Raw genomic sequence first — 25,932 nt, 5'->3', positions numbered from 1 at the left:
TCAGTAGTTCTGTCTATCAAGGTCCCAGTCATATAATCCAAATCTTCTAGTTTCAATATCACCCAAGAGGTAGATTTCTGTTGATATGCAAGGGTGCTTGGTTAGATTTGAAGCTTAATTCCATAGCAAGGGTATACAATGATGGCTTTGCTGGAGTCCTCTGCCACCATGTAGGGAGAGGCATTTGTTTTTAAGACTTGAAGGACTATTGGGCTTTTGTTCTAACCCTCAGCTTCTCAGTTATGGGCAGGATTTTATATAGCTCTGGAAGGTATTGTCTGCACAGAAGAGTTTGCTGAGGAGGAAGTGCTAGTCCAACAAACACTGAGCACTGAACTCAGTTTATTTATAATTCTTTTTTTTTTTTTTTTGTAAAAGGAGCAATGAGAATTATTTACAGAGCTCATGTTAAACAAGCATTTTTCTAATAACGGCAATAAATAGAAGGCTTTGATTTACTGATGGCTAAAAGCTTCCCTGCTACTCCTGTCATGAAAGGAATTAAAGAACAGAGCATGGAAGATAGGTGGAGATACGTCTTCTGTCCTGATTTTTGGTGCATGTAAAATACATTATATAATATTTATATAATGAAAGCAGCAAAAGGTACAGATATTCACTGTGAAAAGAGAACTCATTGCTGCAAACATTCACATGCACACACACACCTTCAGTGTGTCTTTGTCAGTGTGGTACATCAGTCCGTTCTAACTGATTCCAGCAACCAAGAACCAGAAATGTTGCCTACATCTCCGTGCCACAACAACTGTGCTAGCCAGTACAGAAATGGGGGAAATGAATTGAAATGGTTGAATGAAAGACGTTAATACAGATTTCAAAGCTTTTTCATAGTCCTTTAAAGCTTCTGCTATAGAAAAGAAACGAAAAAATAGAGCTCATTAGAGGTGAAAAGTCTTCCTCTACCCTCTGTTCTCAGAAAAGTGATGCTCTGCGCTGGTATTTACAACACTTTGAATAAAAGAAGTAATACTGAGAAATAATTTCAGTAATTGGTCATGCTTTGTTCAAATGGATGAGCAGCAGAAAGCACACAATCTAGTCCATTGTCTTTGAAATTGAAATAAGAGGCATCAATTGTGTTCAATAACTTTTATGAAGAAAGAAGCTGGACTTTTTATTTTCTTGTCTAGTTGTTCTTTCGCAAGCAGCTGACAATAAAATGTCTGTAGGTTTGATTGAGGGTTTCCATTCCTTTCACAAGTGTGAGCATTTAAGTTTATGTATCTCCAAGTGTAGGAGGGAAACATACATTAAATAATATACTTTTATTCAACTTTTGTATTTGAAAGCTTTAACCTTAGATAGCCTTATGCTATTAACTTGGTTTTTTTTCACAGTGGTGATCTCTTTGACTCACGCTTCAGTGTGCACTGGATTCAGTGTACGTTTTGATTAGCCTTATTAAAGTAAAAAGAAGTGTATGGATCTAAAATACTGTTCATTGCTTGAAAAAATTAGTGGAAAAGAAAAAGACCTAAGAGAAGAACCGAAAGATGGATAGAAGTCCTGACAGGAAATTACATAGCTTTGGGGCAGAAAGGAGCATCTTATTCAAAAATAATTGGTTAAGATCCACTGGAGATCAATTCACTTTTATTTGGCGTCCTTCAGATCAGCAGTGAAGATTTTAGGCCCAGACTTAGGTAGGTATTTAAGATCATATCAAATATGGCACTTCATAGCCTGTGCAGGGCTCGCACCATGGCTGGCCCTGAGTATGGGCTTCAGCAGCTGCTCTGGGGAAGCTGGGCTGCCCTGGTCTGCGAGGGCTCACCTGGCAGTAAGTTTTTGGGGCCGATGGGCTTGGTCTGCCCCATGGAAGTTCCCTGGAGTGATGATAGTAATGGGGTCCTGCTGCTGCAGGGACATGAGTGCCTCCGGCAGTGATAACTCAGCCGGCTGTGAAGGAACGCCTGAGGGATGAAGCCTGCGAGGTGCCCACAAAGTCCCAGGAACACACACACTTTTCTGTCCTGTCTGATTTTTTTAGAGGACAATGCATTGCAATTTAGGCCGATACGATTTTGTACCTCTGGTCCCTCAGAACCGGTGTCCTTTTTCCAGAAAAGATAATACTCTGCCTTCAGCTTCTGCTGATGGCGCAAGGGACCGCAACGTGGAATAAATGCCACAGTCTTGTGATGTCCCTTATGGTAGAAGAAACATGACTCAATTACCTCAGATATGAAAGATTTTCTGGCACCTGCAGCTACTGAAATCCAAACTGACCTTGCAGTTTTCTCTGGTTTTATATCTAATTATTATTATTATTATACCCTGTCCGCTTAGAGCCGCTGTACAAGGTCAGGCTGCTGACTCTCCCACAGATATAGTAGCAGACTGCTACATGTTAAATTTAAACTAAACAGGCAGTTTCTTCCAACCTAGTGATATTTCATCTGCTTCTGATTATTTTTAACACATAAGAAACAATAATGCACGAAAGCTATTGTACGTCAGGACAGTGATGTCTGGAAGGGATAGGTATATCTGGTCATGCCGCAGCTTCTTACCTGAATTTTTGTCATTTGCTTTCCCCCAGCTCCGTGTGGGGGCCACCTGACGTCCCCCAGCGGAACGATCCTGTCCCCTGGCTGGCCTGGCTTCTACAAGGACTCCCTGAGCTGCGCCTGGGTGATAGAGGCCCAGCCGGGCTACCCCATCAAGATCACGTTTGACAGGTGCTCACCACGGATTTCTCAGAAGTTTCCTGTCTGCAGATTTAGCGGGTGGTTTTGGTGGTTCTTGCAGGGCTGGGTTGTAGCTGTCCCCAGAGGGAAAGGGGATGAACCGCTCGGCATTAAGTTTGGCAGTGAGGTTCTCTCTTTCTGATTTTTTTATTAACTTCTGGCAACATATGGAGTTTTCATTAACGGCCAAGAAGAAAAAGTAGAAAATGGTGATTTTCCCTTCTTGTTTTGACTAACTCCTGCTAATTTGCAGTGCTGTTTTAGGTGCATATTGAACCACATATTCAGAGGCTGAGCTCCCATGTGTGCTCAGTCAGCCAGCAAGAGGCAGCGGTGAGGATCTGGCCCTGATTCAGGAGTGCTGAGTCTCTTGACTTGCCCCAGATTTCACTTTCTGAGGAGGTTACACTTTCTTGAACCCGCACCCGTATGTCTGAGAAGTAATTGCTCACATAGCACGTGATGCTTGTTGCTGCAAAAACTGTACCGAATCAGTAGATAAAGCAGGGGAAAGATTAGAAAGAAACTGAAATGCACAGGAGGGGAATGATAAGTTGTTAGTAACATGCTCAGCCAGCCAAAGACCAAGCAGTAGAAATGCACCCATATGTTATCCCATAGCCCGTGCTGCCTTCTAGTCATTAGAGGACATTCAGGATTACAATAAAGAAAAATTAGCAGTGCTGTTTTTTTCACAGACATATTTTTGCATCCCTTTCAGGTTTAAGACTGAGGTGAATTACGACACCCTGGAGGTGCGAGATGGCCGGTCCTATTCTTCCCCATTGATAGGTGTCTATGATGGGACTCAGGTGCCCCAGTTCCTCATCAGCACCAGCAACTACCTCTACCTCCTCTTCACCACTGACAAAAGCCACTCTGATATAGGCTTTCAGATCCGATATGAAAGTAAGTGCAACTTCTTCATGTAATTACACCCTCTCCAGCCACACAATGGACTCAATCAAAGACCCGTTGGATTTGCTTTTCCCCTTCACCAGGCAGTTAGCACTATTAGTGATTTGAGAATGTGAAGCTATTACAAGTCAAGTAGCACTTTCTGCTTTTTGACCATCTTGATTGTTTAGAGGTGTGTGGTTTTTTTTTTCTATTTTTATTTTAGCATCTACAGAATATTGTTAGAAGGAACACAATATATTTTGGAAAGAAACGAAGTTGAGTTTCTCTGCCCGTTTCATCCTCTTTCCTTGGGGATAATCAATAGGACTTCAAATGAGCTTATACGAGGAGTAAACTTTCCCCCAGACTAATAACTGCACCTTGCAGCAGGGTCTGCAGCCACTGAGTGGTCTGATGGGAATGGGTTTGTTTGTCACAGCTGTGAAGCTCCAGTCAGACCACTGCTTGGATCCAGGGATCCCTGTAAATGGACAGCGCCATGGGAATGATTTCTACGTGGGAGCACTGGTGACGTTCAGCTGTGATTCAGGCTACACTCTGAGCGACAACGAAGCCCTGGAGTGTGAGCCAAACTTCCAGTGGAGCAGGCCACTGCCAAGCTGTGAGGGTAAGGAGTGCAGAAGATGGCAAAAACTTAATTTGCAGATCTGCTACAAAAGCAGAGCAGCAGTTGGGAAGTTCACAATGACATTTGATGTATGTGTTTTGTTTTATTTTGAAGGGTTGGGCTTTGTTTTGGCTCTGGTTTTGAAGGTTTTTTTTGTGTGTGGGTTTTTTTTTTTCAGCTCTATGTGGAGGTTACATTCGTGGTTCCAGTGGTACCATCTTATCCCCAGGCTTTCCTGATTTTTATCCAAATAACTTGAACTGCACATGGACAATAGAAACTTCACATGGAAAAGGTGAGAAATCTTTAGCTTTCAGTGGTTTTAGAGATGAACTTGGCACTGCAGGAGGGTGGTCAGTGGGAGGCCAGTGCTCCGTGTGTTTGCTGCTCCAAGGCAGTGATGATGGGTACCCATGTAGTCTGGCCAGCTGTCATTCCTGCCACCACTCAAACATTGTCTCTGGACAAGACAAAGGTTTTTTTGGTCACATGTCTTATTCCGCTTAAAACAGAGAGGACTTTTAGAGGGAAAGGTGTGCCTATACCAAACCCCAGATCAGAGAGCCTGTGCCAGGAGTTGTCTTCAGTTTTAGACAGCTTTGTGGCAATACCCTCTGAAAAGGTAGCCAGTATCTGGGTGCCAGTAATGCCACACAGAGGAAGGGAGAGCTGCCACTGACACTGCTGCAGTATTATTTGGTACTCGGTAGTGCTTTCACCCATAGTGTTGTTCATTGTGCCCGGTCGTTATCTGTATAACGTTTTACAGATGGAGAAGTGGAAGCATGTAGTAAATCATGTCCAAACATAGGACAGAATTCAGGCTGTCAGTTTCCAGGTTTGCCCTAGTTCTGCAGCTCTCATTTCCCCCCTAGCTAGGAGTACTGTCAGCCTAAAGGCAGTGCACAGGTATATTTAGTCCAGCCTCCTGTGCAGCACAAGCCAATGTTTTGTCTTGGAGGAAAATCTTAGGGTAATGTATCATTGATGATTAGAGAACAAGTTTTATGGAGAAGGATGGGGGGGATTTTTCTGTTCTCCCAGTCCGTACCTGCTTGGGGTAAGCACAAAGGGTATAAACCCTTTATGTAACTATATGCATAGTTATGTAACTGTCTTGTACTGGATATCAGCACGACGGGAGCTATCATGAGCCAATTTTGCAATACCATTTGTATTACAGCAAATAAACTTGTCAATGAACAGCACAGTGCATTAAGGGAACCATTGCATGCTGTGAAAAGTATTCTGTTGAGTAGCAGCAATCCACTCTTCATTAATCCACTCTGCCTTGGATTCAGCTCTCCAATGAGGCACTGCATTATCCTGTTGCTAAGCTAAGCACAATGCAGCAAACTGTCACTGTTTTAGATGAGAAAGTGTAACTCTGATGGCCCATGCACTTTTTTTGCCAATATCAAAAGAAAATCTTCTGACCAAGCTAAGCAAAGCTTGAAGAGCGATGCATTTTCAAACAGCGATGGTATGCCTCTGTAAGTCTAGGGCTCTTTGTCCCCTGCTCAGTAGTACACAAAACTGCACATCATTTAGAGCAGTTTGGTGTGGCACAGTTCTGGATAAGTCAGAGAATTCAGCCCTGGACCTGACTGTCCAGAACTGGACCACGTTTGGCTCTGAGAAGCTACACGTGGAGCTCTCTGAGAAGCTGATCCCAGGTTTAGCTGTGTATGAGTTTTTTCTGAAACTTTAGCCCCAGTGGCGGTAATGAGTATTAGAAAATCAAGCCATGAGTTACTCTGTAAGTCTGGCTAGTTGTAGTGAAAATTGATAGGTGTCCAGGATAAGTTTCTGAGAAAAGTGAACTGTCTAAAGTAAGAGACTCTTCTATACCAGTGAGCGGAGCATGTTCGTATCATTGTGTCTCATTTGAAATTTTCACACCTCTCTGTGCTCGCTGCTGGTATCCTTCCTTCAGTGTTGTCATTCAGGAGCTGGTTAGAAATAAGCTGCAGGAGATGGTGGAATCCCACTCCGTGTAGGCATGCCCTTTAGCAGGGCACAGGGCTGTGGCTGTCGGGAGCAGTGCTTGCCCCCAAGCAGAAACACTCCTCTTGCATTTTTGGGCTTTCTGGGCCAGGCAAGCTTCATGAAGGCGGCTGCTTGGATGCAGGAAATCTTCAAATCCATTTAAAGGTTAAGGCGAGAGGAGAGGATATATGGAGGAAGTTGTACACTTATAACAAGCTGGTGTGTGGCCAAATTTCGTGTGAGGAAAACCTCTCCTTCCTTGTCCCTGTAGTTCAGACAGGTTGTTTATCTACCAGTGCAGTGGAAGATAGACACAACAAAGAAAGATGTCCTTTCCTCTGATGTTTTGTGAAACATGTTGAACTGTATTTAGATGCTGGTCTGTTTTGGTCGGAGTGTGCATACACATGCATGTACGTACGCATTCTTCCTCTTGCAACAGCTTTCTGTTTTCCTTAATGATCTGTTTTCCCAGTGATGGCTGCGTTCAGCTGCTGTGTAATGCATTGCTTCTCCCAGTCCTTTTCAGCATTCTTGCAATGTCTCTGCTCATTCCTTCAGTAAAGTGCAGTCAAACAGAGCGATCCCAAGTTAGAGCAATAGCCACTGAAATGAAATGAACTTAGTCCTTGAAGAACAGAAGGCTTAGAAGAAGCATAGCTGAACCCCGTTCTTGTCTAGCTTCATCCACAGTGCACTTGCAGTGCAGAATCCTTACAGAGTGTGCTTTGTCCTTTTAGTTCCCTGTTCTTGGAGATCACTGGGTAAATCTGGTACTTTTTAATCCCAGAATTTTTAACAATTCTGCTATGAGCAGCTTTAGTAGGCAGGGGGATATTTGCATCACTTAGGTGTTTGCCATTGTACTTCATTTTTCTTGTTCTAGTTTTAAGCCTCCCGCCCCCACTTCTAATGCTTTGCTGCTTGGACTTGCAGCACTTGCCTCAGGCCTGGAAAGTCTTTCAGTTCTCCCAGCTGAAAAAAAAAAATCCAGGGCTTTTGGCTTGGACCATCCTTGCCAGGCTGATGACCAAGCAAGGAAATGATCTGCATCATAAAAGCCGATCTCGAGCTACTCACTCCCAGATCTTTATGAACTTCTTGCACATGGGCAGCACACAAGTCCCCTAATGGAAACAAGTTCATTGTTATAATAGTTGTTTTTATGTGACTGCAGACACTGATTTATTTTATGGACTCATGGGCTGTACAATTCAAGTTTAAAAGCAGCTTAATTTTAAAGGTATTTAAATGCTTAAATAGAGACTATTATTTTTAATCTGAGGACTTCAAAGTGATTTCTTTTCCCTATAATTTGTTTTGTTGTTTCTTTAACAGAGAATGAAAAAAACTGCCTTTACAGAGACATTTTGTGCCACAGTAAATTTCAGACCAGAGCAAAGGTTTAATCAGAGTCGCAAATCCTTTAAAATGAGTTTGTAATTAGCACTTATGGCTACAGTTACACAGCCCTTAACTGGCTCTGCTGCTGGAGGGGCCTTGTGCTGCGAGATTGGATTTGTTATCTGAAAAGACCTGGAGTCAGGAGCTGTCCTCCCCGTTCTGGGGACTGAGTTATGCTTGTGTTTCTCTGGTGGTGTGTTGATTTTGGTGGAGTGATATTATTTCTGTTCCCTAGATTGGGTTTTGTAAAGGCAGGGGTATAAATCTACTGTCAGTTGATAAACAAGAAAAACTTAAAGCATTTTGTATTCACTGCATCTCACCGAGTTTTCGTGCCAAAACAGGTCATACCTATTTTCAATCAAGTACACTGCTGGTAAGAATAATAAACACTTGGAAACCGTTCGAAGTTTCCTACTTTCATGGAGTTCCACAGAGGGGAACAGTTGAATTAAACATTTTCTGCCAGCTCCCAGGTAACATTTACCTGGGGATGAAAAAGGGATTGTCAAAGCCGAGGCCCCTTTTAGTCATCACTAGGCAGTCGCACACATGCTTCTGCCTGGGGCACTGCAGGGTAGCAAGGTGCAAGGAGCTGCTGTGCAGGGATGGAGAGGGAAGGACCAGCATGTGTTACCATTTGAGATGTGATGCAGTTGAGAAGTCCTGTGAGCCCTGCACCTTCCCAGCACAATAATTTCTATGGGAAGGGCTTTGTGTTGCTTTCCAACCTCTGTGTCCTTCATTCCTTGGAAGGAAACTGCTTGTATGTGACAGTAAACCTTCAAAAAGAAATTGGATAGACATGGGGATAAATGGAATATTCAGAGTTACAATTTGATGCTGACAAAAAATACTTTTTTTGGTTGGGATGGATATTAAATATCACGCTGCGGAGCTTCAAGCAGTTGGTCTCATCCTGATCTCCAGAAATTGATGGGGAGTGGGGAAGCAAGGAGGAGATTATTCCTCTGTTCCTTATTTACAGATTTCCCATGCTTTTGAAGCAGCTGATGCTGTAGTTTGGCAGAGATGGGATGCAGAGCAAGACAGCCCTTGGGTCTCACCAGGCTGGCAGTCTCTGTGCTGTTAATCATTGGCTTAAATGAAATAACTTGGTCATGCCACTGGGCGCTCCTGATGTGTGCGAGGAGGCAGCGATCTGACTGTGACTAATGAAGACCAGATTACAGCACTTGTGCTCACATGGAGGAGTCCTCCTCTGCAAACAGCCCTGTTGAGTTCACGGGGTTATGAGGAGTGTAAAGCCCAATTCAGCATGAGACGGGGCTCTGGAGCCTGCCCCTCGGTGCTCAGGAAGTCTGCTAAGCTCTTTGGATTAAAGAAGCCGTATAGATGCAAAGAGGCTTTATGGAGCGCTAGGCGTTGCTTTAGCTTGCTGACTTGGTGTGGAGGTAATGTGACAGGGTTTCCCATAAAGGGTTCTGCCTCACTTTTCCCTGTGAAAGCTGTTTCTGCCATTTTTTGTTTTTCAAAGATGGAATTATTTTCCAGAGAAAATAAGTGTTTCTAATTGCGTTTGAATTCCTGCATGATAAGTGCCTTGCTGGAGGCTTTTACAAAGTCTTGAGGTACTTACTATCTCGTTCCTGTAAGTGCGAAGGATGGTTTAAGTAATCTGTTATTCCTTGCTTGTTAATTTACAAATGCAGCAAGGTCACAGCCTGCTTGACGAAATGTTTCAAATTGTTGAAATTGAATGTAGACAAAGAGCCAAATAGTTTCCCCGTGTTTGTCTGCTTCTTTTCCTGGCTCAATCTATTGTGGTCTTTATTTTTGTCAGAATGATGTGGATGGGGTTTTCTTTGCCTCTGAGATCTGCTGCAGCTGGCAAGAACCTGGGCTGTGCATGCCATGCCAAAATCTTCAGTGCCTCGGGGAGGGCAGCGGGGGCTCAGGAGCAGTGTGCGGGCACCCACCTGCCCAGGAGGGAGCGTGGTCACAAGGCGTAGCCCTCCTTGGGAGATGCATGTGAAATGCTTACCAGCCACATGGCTGAGGAAACGTGGGTCTGTCCATGTCCTGTTGTCCTCCAGCCTCCAGGGCCTAGCACTGGGTCCCATCGTTTGGTGTAGAAGTCCTCGCAGTAATAGTGCTGGCATGCTTTGTCTTCTGGAGAAGCCGCTCTGACCTTCGCACTTGGCTTAAGTCCCATTTTTCTCGGTAGGAATTCCTTCCAGAATGTACTTGGTTTTGTTTTCAAGTCCTCACAACTACAGCTTTCTGCTCCTCTTGCTTCCCATCTAAAGGTCAACACTTTTAAAATAAAATACTTCCCTGAGCTGCCAGGCTCAGTCCTTTCTGCTGCTGATCCCTCCCTCGGGCGAGCCTCTGTTGTCTCTGTTCCTGTGTTACAAAGGCACGGGAATCGAAGACTTTAACGGCCTTATTCTGTTCCAGGCCCTGTTCCGTAGCCTTGTTTTACTTTTTTAATGTTTCATTCCTCACATAAATGTGCCCAAGCTTTTCAGTGTGTTTTTTCTTCTCAGTTGGGCTGCTATTACTGGGAAATAGGAGAAAAAAATAAAAGGAAAAAAAAGGATGGTGATATCTCAGGGAGAGGAGAGGTGCTTTGGGACCACAGGGTGCCAGAGGAGAGCTGCTGGCTGAATCCATCTCTGTTTTTCCTCCCCTGCAGGTGTGTTCTTCACCTTTCATACCTTTCACCTGGAGAATGGCCATGACTACCTCCTGATCACTGAGAACACCAGCTTTGCCCAGCCGCTGAAGCAGCTCACAGGCTCTCAGCTGCCCGCCCCACTAAGTGCAGGGCTCTTTGGAAACTTCTCTGCCCAAATTCGCTTCATCTCAGACTTCTCCATGTCCTACGAGGGTTTCAACATCACCTTCTCAGGTAAGAACAGAGGCAGACAGACTTGATGCTTTCCCTTTTCTTCCAATTTTAATGCAAATCTTGGGAATATGTCCCTGTTGATGCAGTGCAAGTGATTCAGGTCATTGAAGGTTGCTCCTCTTGTTACACCGGTAAATTGTGCCAGCATTAAAGCACTGTGTGTCACAGGAAATACTCTCTTTCCAGGCCCCATATCTCCAGATGCAGCAATTTTGCCTGCCTTGAGCCCCAGTAGATGGCTGGATTGGACCCACTGGAATTATATACCATTACAAAGGTGTTATCCTCTCCCTCCTCACCCAGTGTTCTTCATTTCTCTGTTTATGGACAGAGCTTCAGTTCTCCTTTCCTTGGGGTATCTCCAAGAGGCCATCCCTCTCTGCTCCAGATGCCTGCCTTCTCTGTATGTCAGAGGAAAATAGAGCAGATAGAACATTTCCAACCTGGGAAGCTGGGACAGATGGGAAATTTTGGAAGGCAGCTTTGGGCAATCTGGACTTCTTGGATAAGGAGCAAAGCAGAACCGGTCACTTCCATTGTATGTCTGGTCCCGTTTTATGCTTTTTTCTTTGGTTCTGTGCTCCTCTTGGATGCTCACCCAGTGACCCAGCCTCTGCAGGTGGCTTCAGCCTGTCCTAGATGTAACACGTGCCACGTGTAACCCAGGCCAGGTTTCCACGAGCCCACTGGCATTGCTGGGAAGCTGGAAAAAGTATTTTCTTGCTGGGCCTTCTCTAACTGACCTCCTAATAACAAATTAAAGCAGACTTCCTGGTGCAAATAGCAGGGCGTCAAGCGATACAGGTTTTTGTTGATGGCAGAAGCCCTTCTTGCCCCAGCTGTGCCAATGAAGATCTGGCTGTGCACCAGCACCTGAGAGAGAGAGCTTTTGCCATGAGCATTTCCAATAAGTCAGAGGCTTGGGATGGAAACATGGGAGAGAGAGAAGCACAGGTCTAGAGGCGAGAATGGAGCCAAGGTCTCCAAAGCTCAGTCTGATGACAGCAGGTTTCAACTGTTCGTTTATACAAAATATTGGTTTCTTCAAATGAAAGTCTGGATTCTCAGAAGTTGTCAATGAAGAGCAGCGTGTGCATGAGGAGAGAATCAAATAAAGGCACGGTTGCTTATGCAAAACAGATCATCATGCTTGCAAATACCTTGCTTGGGCGATCTCTGGTTGAAGGCTGTGAGGTGTTGAACTGTGTCCTTTACCCCGAAGTCCTACAGATGACTGCTGAAGTGTTTGCCTGTGCACACGTTTCAGAAAATGTAATCTTTGCTGCCGGAGTGCCCTGACAAGCCATTCTGTAAAACAATCAGGTAACGGACCAAAGCTTATCATATTGTTACTGTTCTTTTCTATATCTCAGCATACATTTTAGTCCTGAGGGCAACTGCTGCAAATTCAGCCTGCTGGTAAGGAAGAGAAATGACCATTTTTATTGTGGAGCTCAGTCTGATTTGTCTTCGAGGGACAGAGCTGTTGCCATAGATGCAAATAAAACCTGCTACGCTCAGATCTGGTTTCCAATACCTTTGTCTGGCCTCTGAAGTCAGCGATTCACAGATGATGCTCTGTGGAAACTAGACAGAAAATTTCCAATTAACTTCCATTTTGATGGGGAAAAAATACCTTTTTGTCTAAAACAAATTGCCTCAAATTATCTAATTATAGCTGCTATTTTCAATGTATTTTGGGACTTCTTTCCTTTCTTGGAAAATGAAAATGGGAGTCCGTTATATTTTTAGTTTCCTTTGTATATATAAGCACATACTTCGTATTCTGCACTTCCGTTATTTGTTCAAAAAATAGCTCTCAAAAAAGGTTTCATTTAAAATGGTTTGTGACCAAAGACATACATTTGGCTCTTTTCCATAACGCTCCATGACCTTTCATTTAGCAGCAGCTTAAATGTTCTCTTGCATTCCCCAAGCAGGATGCTGTGTTCATTCATTTTCAGGATTAGTAATGGAGAGGCAACCAGAAATCCCATCCGGATCAATTCATCTTCATTTTACTAAACCAGGGGGAGGATGACAGATTTCCATCGTGTTTGGCCACCACTGGTGTCACTTTCTTGTCTGGCTGACAACAGTGACAGAAAACAAGGCCTGTTGTATTTTGAGCTGGTTTAAATCAATATCCTGGTGACACCCCAAGGGTTGTGTATGGAGAGTGTGACTCAAGCTGGTCTTCGTGGTCAAAGAGGTCGTACATCTCGCATGGATGCTGCTTTTTCAGACCTGCACTGCAGCTGGCTCGAAACTCAAAGCTCCCCCCTCATCCTTAAGTTCACAGCTGGGGAGAAAGGGCTGTGAGGTGTCACCCTGCCATGCCATACGCGTCTTTGTCCCCCTGCAGAATACGACTTGGAGCCCTGCGATGAGCCAGAGGTCCCGGCCTACAGCATCAGGAAGGGCCTGCAGTTCGGCGTGGGCGACGTCCTCACCTTCTCCTGCTTCCCCGGGTACCGGCTGGAGGGCGCGTCGCGCATCACCTGCCTCGGGGGGCGACGGCGTGTGTGGAGTTCGCCTCTGCCAAGGTGTGTTGGTAGGTGGTCATGTGCTTTCATTTTGCTTGGTTGGTTTCGCTGTGCTGGATCGTTTAGTCGGGCAGGGATGTGCGGCACACGCCAGGGGGACGCCTCGGGGGCGGCATCCTTCAGTTTGCAGGCCGGGTGGTGAGGGGATGGGGAGCTGGCACAAATTCAGCCCCCCTGGCTCAGTGTGGGGAGGGCAGGGATGGGCAGAGGGGCTGCAGTCCTATCCCACATTGGAGCACGAGGAGTGCCCCGCCGTTGGGGTCCCATGTCAGCAGAAGCCCCCTGTCTCTGCAGCCCATTCACAGCGCTGTAGTCGAGCCCCGGTGATCATACAAGTGAATGAGTCACAAACTATGGGAGATACATCATCCTTTTGGGGATAGGTTCTGTAAAACAGCCTGGTTTTAGGGCCATCCTCCCTTCGAATCCATGTGCTATAAAACTTAATAGTCCAGAGATGAAAGCTGCTTCTGGGTAGGTGATCTTAAGGAATGCAAATTTCAAATTAGAGCGGATGTCCCTGGAAAACTCCCTGTAGCTCTTACTTTTTCCTTATTCTGCAGAGGTTTCCAGCACGATACACCTTGCATTTCTCTTCCTCCTGACCATTGTACCTTTTTTGCAATCACTCTGGCAATTATTTATACTAATAAATAAATCTAGAGATACAGGAGAGGAAGAAGTCATCTGCAACATGGAGCAAGTTTCTGGCTGTCATCCCTAATGCAGATGGGCTCCAGACAGCCTTGTCTGGCGAGGTCTGCAGGGCAGCCCCCTGCCCAGCCCACAGAGACCCCTCCAAGCACAGCGGCTCACAAAAGAGCAGAAGCGGCAGTGTGCCACAGTGAGAAAGCAGAAAGAAGGAAGAATCACCACTGCCTCAGGCCTTTGCAAAAGGAAGATTTACGTATTTCTGGTTTTGTTGTATGTTTAGTAAGGGGGAAAATATTCAGTACTCTGCTGCTGCCTGGGTCACCCACAGCACCGTGAAGGATTCATTCAGACCAGATAGACCAGATCTCTTACCTGTTTTCACTCTGGCAGAGCCTGCTAGGTAGATTTTCTTTATGTGCAACCTTCACAAAGAAGGCATCCCAGCAAGAGCCAGGCTACTTTCTCAGTCTGTTGAGCTTTGCTGTTGACTCCTGCCATGCTGAATGCATTTCCCAGCACTGTTTAATGCCTAGGTCTCAGGGTTGCATCATCCTGCTGTGACAAGCAGCCTCTTCAGGGCATGAATAATAATCAGGTTGCAGAGAAAGCTCATCAAGGGAATAGAAATCAAAAAGAATCATGACATAGCTTAAATCTGATCCTCAGACATCCCTAAATGGACTCAATGGCTTCCATTTTCCCAGTTCCCCACTGTAGATGGCTTTGAATTAGCATGTGGGTTTTGTAATAACGGATCAAATTTCCCGTCTGGTGATGTGCACAGAGCTCTGGTAGCAGGGTGACAGCTTTTTCCATGATGCCCGCAGTGAATATTCAAGCCTGTGTGCTTGCCCTGTTAAAAAGGATACAGATGGAAACTGGGGACGTAGCCCCTCAGATCACAGGAGATGTGTTTTTGCCAGAGAGCCCAGACACTTTATATTCAGTTCCTGCTCTAGATGGATCTGTATAGCAACAAGGGTGATCTTGTCCCTTGGCCAGCCCGTCTCTCCAGGGCAGGAATGCCTCCCCGCTGACTGCTGCTTCAGACCAGGTGCCAAGTGCTGATGTCCCCAGCATCATCCCGGGTAATCTGTGCTAAAGGGAATGTCGTCCTTTCCGTAGAGGCCAAGAGGGGAAGGAGAAAGTCACCTCAGAAGTACCTCCTCTCCCCACGTCTGCTGCTGCCTCCTTATTTTGCCTTCATTTTTTATCGGGAGGACTGGCAGAAGTAGCAGAGTCGGTGCAGAAAGCTGCACATGCACCATGATGGTTTCCCTGAGATCCAGCAGCTTTGTATGCTGCGAAGGACCCGTGGAGACGAGGCAGAGCTAGCTAATCAGAAAAGCTGTTTTCAGGGCAAGTTGGAACAACTCTGCCCAGTTGTGCATACAAAACACTGGGACTCAAAGGAGTAGCAAGCCAATGTTTTACAGCTGAAAATCTTTCAGGGTAAATAGGCCAAGAAAATGACGACTCACGGTTTGCTCATGTGGGAGCTAATCAGGGAGTAACAAAAAATCCTAAACGTAGAGTGGTTGCAGGATATATTTGCATATGCTAGGGGATTGTATGTCTATGTAGCAAACGGGCTGCAGTGGCTCTAGCTGGGCTCGGATGCTCGGACAAGACAGTCACTGCTGGCAAGAGGTGTCCTCGAAGGAGGACACACATCCTTGGGATGCCATTTTGCAAGTAGGCCCTCAAGCTGTATCTGAGTGTTGCAAACTTTTGCTTCCTCCCTTAGATACCCGCAGGTAAGAGCTAATTTTCATATTGTCCCATGAGCTCAGTGCTATCACAGTACTACTGCTGCTTGCAATCAGATGCACTTGAATATCTGTTCGCTATATCATGTAGTGAGGACTGCATGTCCTCGCTACAAGCATTCCTGTTATACTCACTGTGGCATGTTCATAGGAGAAAGAGGTAGTGTCTTTAAAAGCTTGCAACTGAAGTACATAAAATAGGTGAATGTTGGTTCTTTCTATTTCCTGGAAGCCTTAAACCCAGATCTCATGAGATTCGAGATCGATTGAATCTCCAAAGCTGTCATTCTCCTCCTTCTCTAAGGAAGATCACTCTGCCTAGTTTTATGTCTTACAAATCTTCCAACTTCAAATGACTCAAAAACAAATGTTGTTCACACTACCCAGAGCAGAAAAGCAGAGAAGCCTTACTAGAGGAATGTAATAGAATAGGGACAGGCGAGGGACAGATCGTAGTGAATAACAGAGAGAAGGGAGTCTTTTTTTTTTTTTTCCTCTTTCAGAACTGGTAAAACTATAGCAGTTTATAACCTGTAACGGAACATAAACTACCCCTCAGAAATGAGAGAAACAATTGCAGTAACATATACTACCCCTACCCTTCCAGTTCCCTGAGCAAGAGGTTGACAGGGATTCCTGCAGCAGCATCTCCTTCTCCGTCCCCAATCCCTTGTATTTTGAACAAGAAAGGTCAATTCTTTCTATGCCACAGAAAAATCCGAGCCCATTGTGGGATTTTGAGTGACATGTTGGGAGGAAACAAACATGTAAATTAGAGCTAGTTTCTGAAACAGAGGGGCAAAAGGATTTCCAGTTTTCTCTCTTTTTCTAGCGGGAATGGATGTAATTGTTAGCTGCAAAGCTGGGAAGAAAAACAAAAGCAGGGAGCAAGGGGCAAGAGGTCCTTTAAAATATTGTTAGATGATGAACTGAAGAGCCAAGGGCAGAATTAACAACAAACAAAAGGAAATGTCAAATTTTGCCCTTTTAGTTTTCAGGAAATTGTTTTGGGGAAGATTTTCAAATTCACACATAGCTTTATCATTTGTAATTATTTTAGAGTTTCACTGAGCGTTTCTTTCTGCACAGAGATCTACACTTGAAACACACAGGTACCAGCAGCCAGCGGTGTGCTGTGCTGGCTGTTAAAGGAATGCCATTACAATTTTTATTTCCCATGTTAATGTAAAAGTTGTAAAGGTATTTGTCTATACAGCATGGCAAAAGACTTTAAATATTTCAATCTAATAATATTATTTTAATTTCCTTCTGGTTCGTGGATCAGGAAGGATCACAAACACACATGCTTTTGAGCAGGTGGTGGCTTTCCATGGATTTTGACTTTTTGTGATGCAGTTTCCCTATCTGTACAAGGAGAGGATGTTAATCTCTTGTAAAACACCTGAGGTTTAAGCATGATAGAGGTGCTAGTAAGTGCTGGGGTTTGTTTCTTTGTTTTTTCACTAATTACACTTGGAAGTAGAGTTCATGGATATGTTAGCGGATGGGTATAGGAAGGAGTGAGCATCTGTGGTTATTAAAATGTGGTTTTATGTCTTTATATAGCTGAATGTGGCTCATCTGTAACTGGAACCCAAGGTGTTCTGTTGTCCCCCAACTATCCAATAAACTATAACAACAACCACGAGTGCATCTACTCCATCCAGACGCAGCCAGGAAAGGGGATCCAGCTGAAAGCCAGGACTTTTGAACTGGAAGCAGGAGATGTCCTCAAGGTAATTCTTTTGTCTCTACCAGTGAAGGGTAGTGCTGTAATGAGAGCAAGATCTGAAAGGGAGGTGATGTCCTAAAATTTTAACAGAGCTAGCTGTGACTAATCTCTGGAAAATGCCACCCAGGCAGTGCCAGCAGTGCAGCGCTAATCTCTGGAAGGGTCTCAACTAGGAATTGGACTGACATCCCCCCAAAAGTCCTTCATATGGCTTTCATAGCTAGGAGTCACTGCTGTGTCACGAGGTGCCTGACATGGCTGCTTTGAAGACAGCAGCAAGATTTCCTGGATCAGACTGTTCCTAAGGCTAGGCAGATGAGCTAGGATATTATCTGTGGGTATTCACTCTAGTGCTAGAACAAGGTCGAAAGCTGATATAGCTGTGAAACAATGTATTCTAGCCCAGGGAAACTGTCTGATCAGCATGTGTCACTGCTGGGCGTTAGTTGGCTGCGTTTAAAACATATTCTATAATTTTAGGGAATGAGCACCTCTGAACTTCACGTGCTCATGGCAGTCCCTGGCAACAGCACTAAGGCAGTAGTGAGCATCCTGTGCTCTTCAGCCTAGGTGATTGTTTGAGGCTTCACTCTGCTGATGAGTGTATAAACAAATTCTGTATCCTGTAAAAATGTGGATATCTGTGCTGTATTGCTATACCTTCTGCTGTCGTCTTCCCTAAGATGCAGGGAAGGCTTCAGTCTTTGTTACGCATATTGTGCCTTATTGTTTAGGTTACCAAGCATCTGTCTTAAACAGCAAAAGTAGTGGAAAGAGCCCATATGGACTGAGAGAGGCTACTTTTATTTTTAGAGAGAAATACTTGGCCTCTGAGAGTGAGTAGATAGGGAAAGACAGGCTTTAACCCATCATCTTCAAATACCACGCAGAGCTACAGAAATTACACCAACTGTGTGGAAATGCGCATTAATTTGGGTAAATAATTTAATAGATTTACTGGAATGCCAGAGATCTTCCCCTTGTAGCTAGACTTCAGTTTTTAATCTGCACAGTCGTACAGTGGGAGCTGTTGACACATGAGGGAGTGGGAGGTTTGTAGCATTATTTTTGTGTTTCTAGGAACCAAGCCTGAATCCCCTGCAAAGCGGGTTTATTTAAATTCAAGCTCTTCAGCATTCCCATACTCAGATTAATCTGCATTTACAAGTTTCAGGATTCTATATGGAAGGAGACAAATCCAGGCTGAGTTTCTATTAATCAAAAAGAAATAGTTTTGTAGGAAGCATTAATATTACAAGATGTGTGCTGCTGTGCTAAACCATCTTCCCAGAGAATGCCTCCGTCCTTCTTTAAGTGCCATACTTCTGCACCATGAGATAGGTGTAATCCACATATTTTCAACTCACAGGATGACTAGAACGAGAGAGGTTTCCTGCTAATGCAAAGAATATACTTGTGAAAGAAATTATTTTCTCTTAACAGGTTTGTCGTCAACTTCTCTTCTACTCCTGAGGAAAGTTACTGTCAATCTCTATTAGCGAGAAGTTGCCCTTTATCCTCATAAGAGAATCATCCTATCCAAAAGAAAAAAATCTGGTTTTTTTTTTTTAAATAATAGTGGGGTCAAGACAGATCCATGACTCACTCTAGGAACAGTGTGTTTGTCCCAGTAGCTGTGTTGAAGCTTTGGAAAGAGAGTTTAGTTCAGAATACACGGCCCTGAGTGTGGTATAAGCTCAGGTGTAAGGGGAGGGATGCGTATCGTCCAGGGCATGAATCCTGCTCCTCAAACAAACAGCATCATCAACTCTCATCAAGTCAGACTCTTAATGGGAATAATTTCACTGGCTCCAAATGAGCTGTCCCTGTTCTCAGTCATGGAGGATTTGACCCCTCAAGTAGCAAATAAAGGATGTTTTCCAGTATGTGTTTCTTGTTCCTCCCAGGTCTATGATGGCAGCAATAGCTCTGCTCGCCTGCTGGGTTCCTTTAGTCGCTCTGAAATGCTTGGCACCAGCATAAACAGCACTTCCAGCAGCATGTGGCTTGAGTTCATCACCAACAGCGAGAACACGAGTAAAGGCTTTGAGCTGCAGTTTTCTAGTAAGTCTTGGGCCCATATGCCTGTGAGATGGGAATCTGAGGTGTAGTTGTGTATTTTTGTTACAGTTGCATGAGTAGAGCAAACGGTCCTTTCTGTAAAGATCTTGGGGTCTAAAGTGGAAGCAGAGTGGGGGAGATGAATTATGCCAGCAAGCCTGTTCTGTTGTGAATGAGGCAGTGGTGATACAGAAACTTCTACTTGCAACTGAGATATCAGATCCCTGGGATCTCTTTCCAATCTCAATCAAAAAATACAATTCTTCATATGGTGTTTCTTTTCTCCAACAGAGCATTTTTCTTAAGAGGAAAGCAATTAATATAATCTTGTGCTAATGGCTTCTGGCTGCTAAATTTATGAGGAAAGCTGATGCTGTTTCTCCTGCTCCAGGTTTTGAACTCATCAAATGCGAGGACCCTGGCATCCCGCAATTTGGCTACAAGGTCCATGACGAAGGACACTTCGCTGGCAGCTCTGTATCCTTTAATTGCGACCCTGGCTATACACTGCGAGGCAGCAGGGTGCTGGTCTGTCTGACCGGAGAGCGGAGAGCTTGGGATCAACCCCTGCCAACCTGTGTAGGTGAGACAACGCTTGCTTTTAACAACTCCTCTAACAAGTGCTTTGCTTGCGGGCAATGCACTGAGTGCCCTTTCTTTCTCTTTAGCTAATACACGTGACATTATCTCTGGTATTGATTGCAGCCATCTACATCAAAAGAGATATTGATAAGGATCCTGTGTAAGGCATCTTCAGATTGAGAGCGCTAATAGCTGCAAAACTTCTACAAGCAGTTTTAACATGAAACACTGTGCTCTGAGCACAGATTTGACAAGGTTTTGTGCTTCACTGCAAGGAGACTACTGCTTTCTCAGTCCGTGTCCTTTCACTTGTACGTGTTAAATAGAGTGGCACTTCCTGATAATGGCAGACTTCAACGTGCGTCCTGGCATTTGACAGTTCAAAGTCATGTTTATTTGAGAGCTACATGACATCTGATCCCAGTTTCTCAGACATTTTAATTCCCTTAGTCTTCTCTTCGTTAAGTCCTGAGTTCCCCTTTACCTATAACTCTCCAGCAGAATATCTTTTTGCATGGAAAATTCTTTTATTAAATTTTGTATATCTAAATGAAATGCTGTTGGTTTGTTACATGACAGCAACATGCTTAGCTAGTGTTTCCCAGGGCATGTTCAAGTTCTTAGAGACTTACTCTCAGCAACCAGCAGGCTGCCTTCTTTGTTGTAAGTGGTGTGCTCAGACATTGGTGTTCTGAATTCTCCCAGAAGTTAGAACCTTTATGCCACAAGTCTGATGAATTTTAGCCTTGCTTGTTGAGGTGAAAAGACAAATTTCTGTGATTTATCCATCTTCCTAACCTTTACCCTATTAGCTGAATAGACACGTTGACTAGTCATGTCTGCATATACTAGTCATAGTCTGCATGAACATGTGGAAACTTACAGAATTTTAATGGACATATTATGAAAACTATTCAAAAATCCTCTCACTGAGGTTCATGTAGCAGACATACATATATTGGCTTGTTCCCTTTATCACATTCATGAATCATTAAGACTTCTTGCAGATGCAAGGAGAAGAATTGAGCTCTTTCACCCCAAGCATGAATCAGGGAAAGCCAGGATGCTGGCAGGCTCTGTCTTTATTCACTATGAAGCCAAAAAGGTGGAGGGAAGCTTTGACAACATGTCAGATTTTAGGAACATGCAGAGAAGTGCAGTTATTCTGCTGACTCACTGTTTTAGCTGAATTAAAAGACTCTCCTTATCTTTGGATAGTAAGCTCTAAGAATCTCTTCAGATGGGAAGAAATTCTCCGTTGTATCGATAGGATGACAGTTGCATTGTTGCCAAGAGCCATAATATGTCATGAATCTTCTCACCAACCCATATGTTTTTCAGCTGAGTGTGGGGGTACTATCAAAGGAGAGTCGTCAGGACGGATACTGTCTCCCGGATACCCCACACCCTACGATCATAATCTGAATTGCATTTGGACAATAGAGGCAGAAGCTGGCTGCACAATAGGGTGAGTTGAAGGTCTTCGCTCCTGGTTTTTACAGTTTTTGTTTGTTTCTGCATTTCTTCTTCAGAGTGGTGATGGTTTACTCAGTGCTTTCATGACCTGAGGTCAGAGAGGTTTAGTAATGTCTTGTCATTGGGTTTCCAAATTCTTCAGGCACCACAAAGGATAGTGGAAGGCAATTATGGATTTGGTTCATCTCTCATTCATGCTGCCAGAGTGAATTAACACCAAAGCAGATGAGCTCTGTCAAGTTGTTTGTGAGAATGAGCGAACTGTCAGGCATGGGGGTCCCCAGGTGCGAGTGAACAGCTGGAAAAATGAGACCACAACACGTAGCTTTCATCTTCTAATTTTATTCTTTCGTGTAGGTTTTAGTAATAAAAATAAATCTAGAATTAAAAATAATATTAAAAAGGGAATTTTAGGAGATAAAATGCAGTTATTCTCCCAAAGGAAAAGCTCAAGATTGTTTCTAAACATCTGGTCTGTACAGAGACCCAAGACTGTTTTTTCTTCCCACTCCTCTGACTTCTGTTGTTGTTCTGGTTTTACTTTCCTGTTGGAAAATGGCAATCTGAAAGGTAATTTGTTTATAAGTTATGTGAGTTTGGCAGTTAGGTAGGCATGGTACTGAGAACATTTGGCTCGTAAAGTTAGTGCAGTCACCAGCAGAATCCAAGCAATTTTCTACTCCGTGATGCTTCATCTGTGATCCCTGCCGCTTGCCACTGTTCCCACGCTGCGATGTGCCCCGAGCCCTGCCAAGCCATTCCTGCACTGCTCTGCATGTACCTTTGTATTTCAGGCCAGCCAAAGCCATCTTCAACAGAAAACAACTGTACTGGCAAGTAAAGTTTTTGCTAATTGATGGGTCTTGTGGGGAAGAAGGGTAGATTTTAAGGTTTATTCAACAAAAATCCTCTTCTCCCAGGATCTCCCCATCATCCTTTCTAATGCTTGTTACCTGGTGCGTGAGCCCTGTTTCTGTGCTGGCCTGAGCCCTGTTGCTGTTCTGGTCCTGCACTCATTCATCTCCACCATAGATTCCTTGCTGCATCAGCACCCATCTTCTCTTCACTGGAGACAGTTAATCATGTTGAGCTCTACGGTGCTTTTAGTCGATGGATTTATGTGGGGGATAGGCTTGGTCCAATATTTTCGTTTTTCCGTAAAGCAGAAATTCGCTCCCTTAGGTCTGCTTATCAGTACGGTTCAATAATGGATGGTTTCTGATATGGACGTAGAAGAAAGAGCATAGCCAGTGCAGCTTAATTCCTGCACAAGCAACTTCCAGTTGAATTCTCCTCTTTTTTTCATTCTTCTCTAGGAGATCCTGAAGATTTCTGTAGGACAAAGTAGGCATGAAACCCCGTCCTCTGTTCCTTCCCCAAAGTGTAGGAGATTGCCTCCTCCAAAGACTGCTTCAGCAAATGAACTTTACCCACACTTTACTCACATGCATAATCCTAGCCACTTCTCTGAGAGTACACAAAGGAGCAGAACTATAGGCTCATGTTTGCAGGATCAGCCAGAGGCTTGGAAGGGGCCATGACTGAAATGAAACGATGCCAGGCAATAGTATGGTAATACACCTTGTGACCCTTCCTTTGTCATTAGAGATGAAAGCTCTCTTCTTCTCTTCCTTTATTTGGCAGCTCAAACAGAACTCTGGGTAGTTGAGAGAGCACATTTTCAGCAAGTTCATTTTTATGGTAATCCATTGGAAAAATAATCCTCTTCACGCATGATGCAATTGTATAAAGCCCTCATTTATAACTTACATTAAAATTAATCACCAAAGCTTTTTGAATAAAGCTGTATCTGCACAGAAGGAGGGGAAGGAAAGGAAGGAGAGAGAGGCAGAAAAATCAGTCTGTCCGTTATTGCCATGAAAGTTAAAGGGTTGTACTCTGAGAGGGGATTAATCGTGTGCATGTGCAAACACAAGCATGCACGCGCACACAAAATTGCAACTGAAGTGACTTGCCTGCAAGACTAGGGAGAGAAATAGGATGGAGAAGCAGGAAGGTGTGCTGGAAAATGAATGGCATTGCCTTCAAGTCCTGCTTGCAGAGCTGAGAGCAGTGAATATACGGTTAGGAGCGGCAGTGGCGTTCCGTTGCGTGGCGGTGATCTCAGTGTCACGAGAGGGTTTATTGATGCTGCCAGCCCCAGCCTAACGAATGGTGCTGTATGGACAGGCTCCGTTTTTCACAGTCTTATCGAGAAATACGAGTGAAAGCATCTGGCTGTTGCAGTTTTCTTCTACGGGTATTTCTAGGTGTGTAACATTTAGCAGCTTTTATGTTTGGGAACCCTCTCCTGGCTAGAGGGTGGCGGTGGGGAGCCCTGCAAACTGCTGGTAGCATCAAGGACCTGCAGCTTTGGCATTACCACACGGCGGGGACGTCAGAGCGCAGTGCTGTCAGGCTGCCTTCTGCTGCAGCCCTCTCCGGATGGGAGCTCAGCAGCTTGCACGGAGCCAAGCTGGGAGGCAGGGGCTTGGGCAGGAGGCGGCAGCAGGAGGGACCCCCAGGCTGGTCAGGCAGCTCGTGGGGTGCCTTCTGGAGGGCTGGGGCAGAGTGGTTTTGTACAGGTCGTGCAGATCATCAGTGCAGAGCTGGCCTCTCCTCCGCCTTGCTAAGCTGGGAGAAGTTGCCCTCTCTCTCTCCCTCTATATGATAGAGGGCAGCTTATATATATATGCATATATATTCCTGATTTGCTTTTAGCTGCATTTTCTTGCATGTAATTGGGATTGTCAGAGTGTCTCCATTGTCTGCTAAGTCAGTTGTTCTGTCTTGTCTTAAATTAAGCCCTGCTGGGAATGGAGTCAGGCTGATAGAAAAACTGTGCTGTTTGGTTACAGATGTGCTTTTTGAATAGATTGATTTGCTTCAGAGATCACCAGTTTTCTTAATAAAATCAGCTATCCCAACAGACTCCTCAACCAGCTGGTGTTGAGCAACTTATGTCATCTGGTTATATTCCTAAGGCATTCTCCTCGTTGGTAAAGCCTGCGAGCAAGTTGCTTACTAGAAGTAAATGAGGGAAGGGAGCTGCTGGAGGCAGCAGTTAGCCTCGGTCCCACGGCGAGGTGTTGGTGACCTCCCAGGTCTCCCCCATCCTGGGTCAGTCTCTGCCACCATCTCCCTGTTTCCCTGTTTCTGAGATCTTCAGTGATGAGTTTTCCCTGGCAATTCTGGCTAACTGGCACTGGCTAGCCTGCGAGCAAACCATCAGGCCAAGGCACCTGTGGAGAGCAGCTCTGCTATGATCCATTCTTATTTTCCTTGGGTTTTTTTTATTTGTTTTTTAAATGCAAGGTCTCTGCTAGGTAGATTTATGATTCAGCTCTTTCGGTTTCTGTCGGATTCCATGGATGTCATTTTGTTGCTGAGTGCATTGCAGTGTTTGGCTTTTTTTCCTTTTTTTTTTTTTCTTTTCATGTTTCTACCTTATTTATTTGTTTGCCCTGGATAAATGGGAAAGCAGCCAAGCAAATGCTTTCTTGTTCTCTTCTGAGGGCTGCCAGGGTTTTAAGCCCAGTACCTGATTGTTTTATTTTTGCAGCTTTTCTCAGTACAGTTTATAGATCTCTGCCCCTGTTTCGGAGTGGCGTGCCTGGAGTTACCCACGGTAGCCTGATTGCAGCATGTCGGGTGGTATTTCCCCCAGTGCTAATGTGGCAATGAGAAACAGAGGCGACTGAATGGCTTCTTGTCGGCTGACATTTTAAGTGCAGGAGTGAAAAGGACTGAGCCCTGATGTATCGCAGCAGCCTTTAGTTGGTAACTCCCTTGGGGGTGACAATAATAATGATGGTATCTCATGCTTAGGTGGTTCTTCTCGTCTTGGAAGATCCAAAAGCTGCTTGCGAAGTCTGGATTTGTGTGGCAGCTGCTTTACATCCTTCCACAGCAGAGGTTGTTTTGGAGAGAAGTACAGCATGGCATTGCCCCAGCCCAGGGTGGGAAGCGAGGAGCATCCCACTGGGGGTTGTGCTGGGACCAAGTTTGTCCCGTCCCGGGTGCCACCAGGTCACTTCTGTCCTCCCACCCAGCCAGGTCCATCACTGGTGCAGGCTCTGCAGTGAGTTTCCTCACCAGGGTGACTCCTGGCAGCATCTTGGGTTTTCTCTGGGGAATTTTCTGTGGAAGTGTCAAGCAGGCAGAGCCCTGGTTGAGTTTAAAAGCAGGAAAAAGCAGAGCTCCGAGTAGCACTTGCTGCAGGCGGTTGTGTACCAAGGAGCATTTGATGCAAGTGCTGAAGACTTTGCAGCCCTCTCTCCAGGGCAGACAAAACTATAAAGTACACACGGTAAGGAAACACAATCTGCATTCAGAGCGTTGTAATAAGCACCTCATGGAGAGCAGAGTGTAATTTCACCGCCAGCCACCAGCTTCTTAGTTTCTGTTTTCTCTCCCTTCCCTTCCTATTGTGTGTTTTGGAGAGCTGGCTCATGCTGACTCTTTCCCTTTATTTCTTACCGAAGTTATTCTGTTAGCTGATCTGAATAGAGTTTTTCAACATCCAAAACTTTGTAAAATGTGTAAAAATCCTTTCCTGTGTCAGCCACTTTGCTCCTCTCACATGCTTCAATCCAGCGTTCAGAA

The 25,932-nt window shown here is 44.7% G+C and overlaps 1 protein-coding gene across 24 annotated transcripts in view; it reads left to right on the top strand.

Annotated features, from left to right (window-relative positions):
- CSMD2 (CUB and Sushi multiple domains 2) overlaps positions 1–25,932 on the top strand; it is a 337,680-nt gene that overhangs the window by 214,424 nt on the left and 97,324 nt on the right. For all 24 annotated transcript variants that reach the window (XR_013941772.1, XM_080566779.1, XM_080566782.1 and 21 more), the window contains 10 exons: positions 2,564–2,702; positions 3,433–3,620; positions 4,051–4,239; positions 4,418–4,534; positions 10,292–10,507; positions 12,873–13,061; positions 17,043–17,212; positions 19,116–19,272; positions 19,661–19,852; positions 21,193–21,319. Coding sequence is in view for 23 of the 24 variants with exons in the window: in XM_080566779.1 (XP_080422905.1) it covers positions 2,564–2,702; positions 3,433–3,620; positions 4,051–4,239; positions 4,418–4,534; positions 10,292–10,507; positions 12,873–13,061; positions 17,043–17,212; positions 19,116–19,272; positions 19,661–19,852; positions 21,193–21,319 (1,684 nt within the window). In the remaining variant the exon portion in view is untranslated. The remainder of the gene's footprint in view (positions 1–2,563; positions 2,703–3,432; positions 3,621–4,050; positions 4,240–4,417; positions 4,535–10,291; positions 10,508–12,872; positions 13,062–17,042; positions 17,213–19,115; positions 19,273–19,660; positions 19,853–21,192; positions 21,320–25,932) is intronic.

Source organism: Anser brachyrhynchus (genome assembly GCF_964034855.1).
Source record: "Anser brachyrhynchus genome assembly, chromosome: 24".
NCBI classification, from domain to species: domain Eukaryota; kingdom Metazoa; phylum Chordata; class Aves; order Anseriformes; family Anatidae; genus Anser; species Anser brachyrhynchus.
This window is presented reverse-complemented; position numbering and strand designations above follow the sequence as displayed.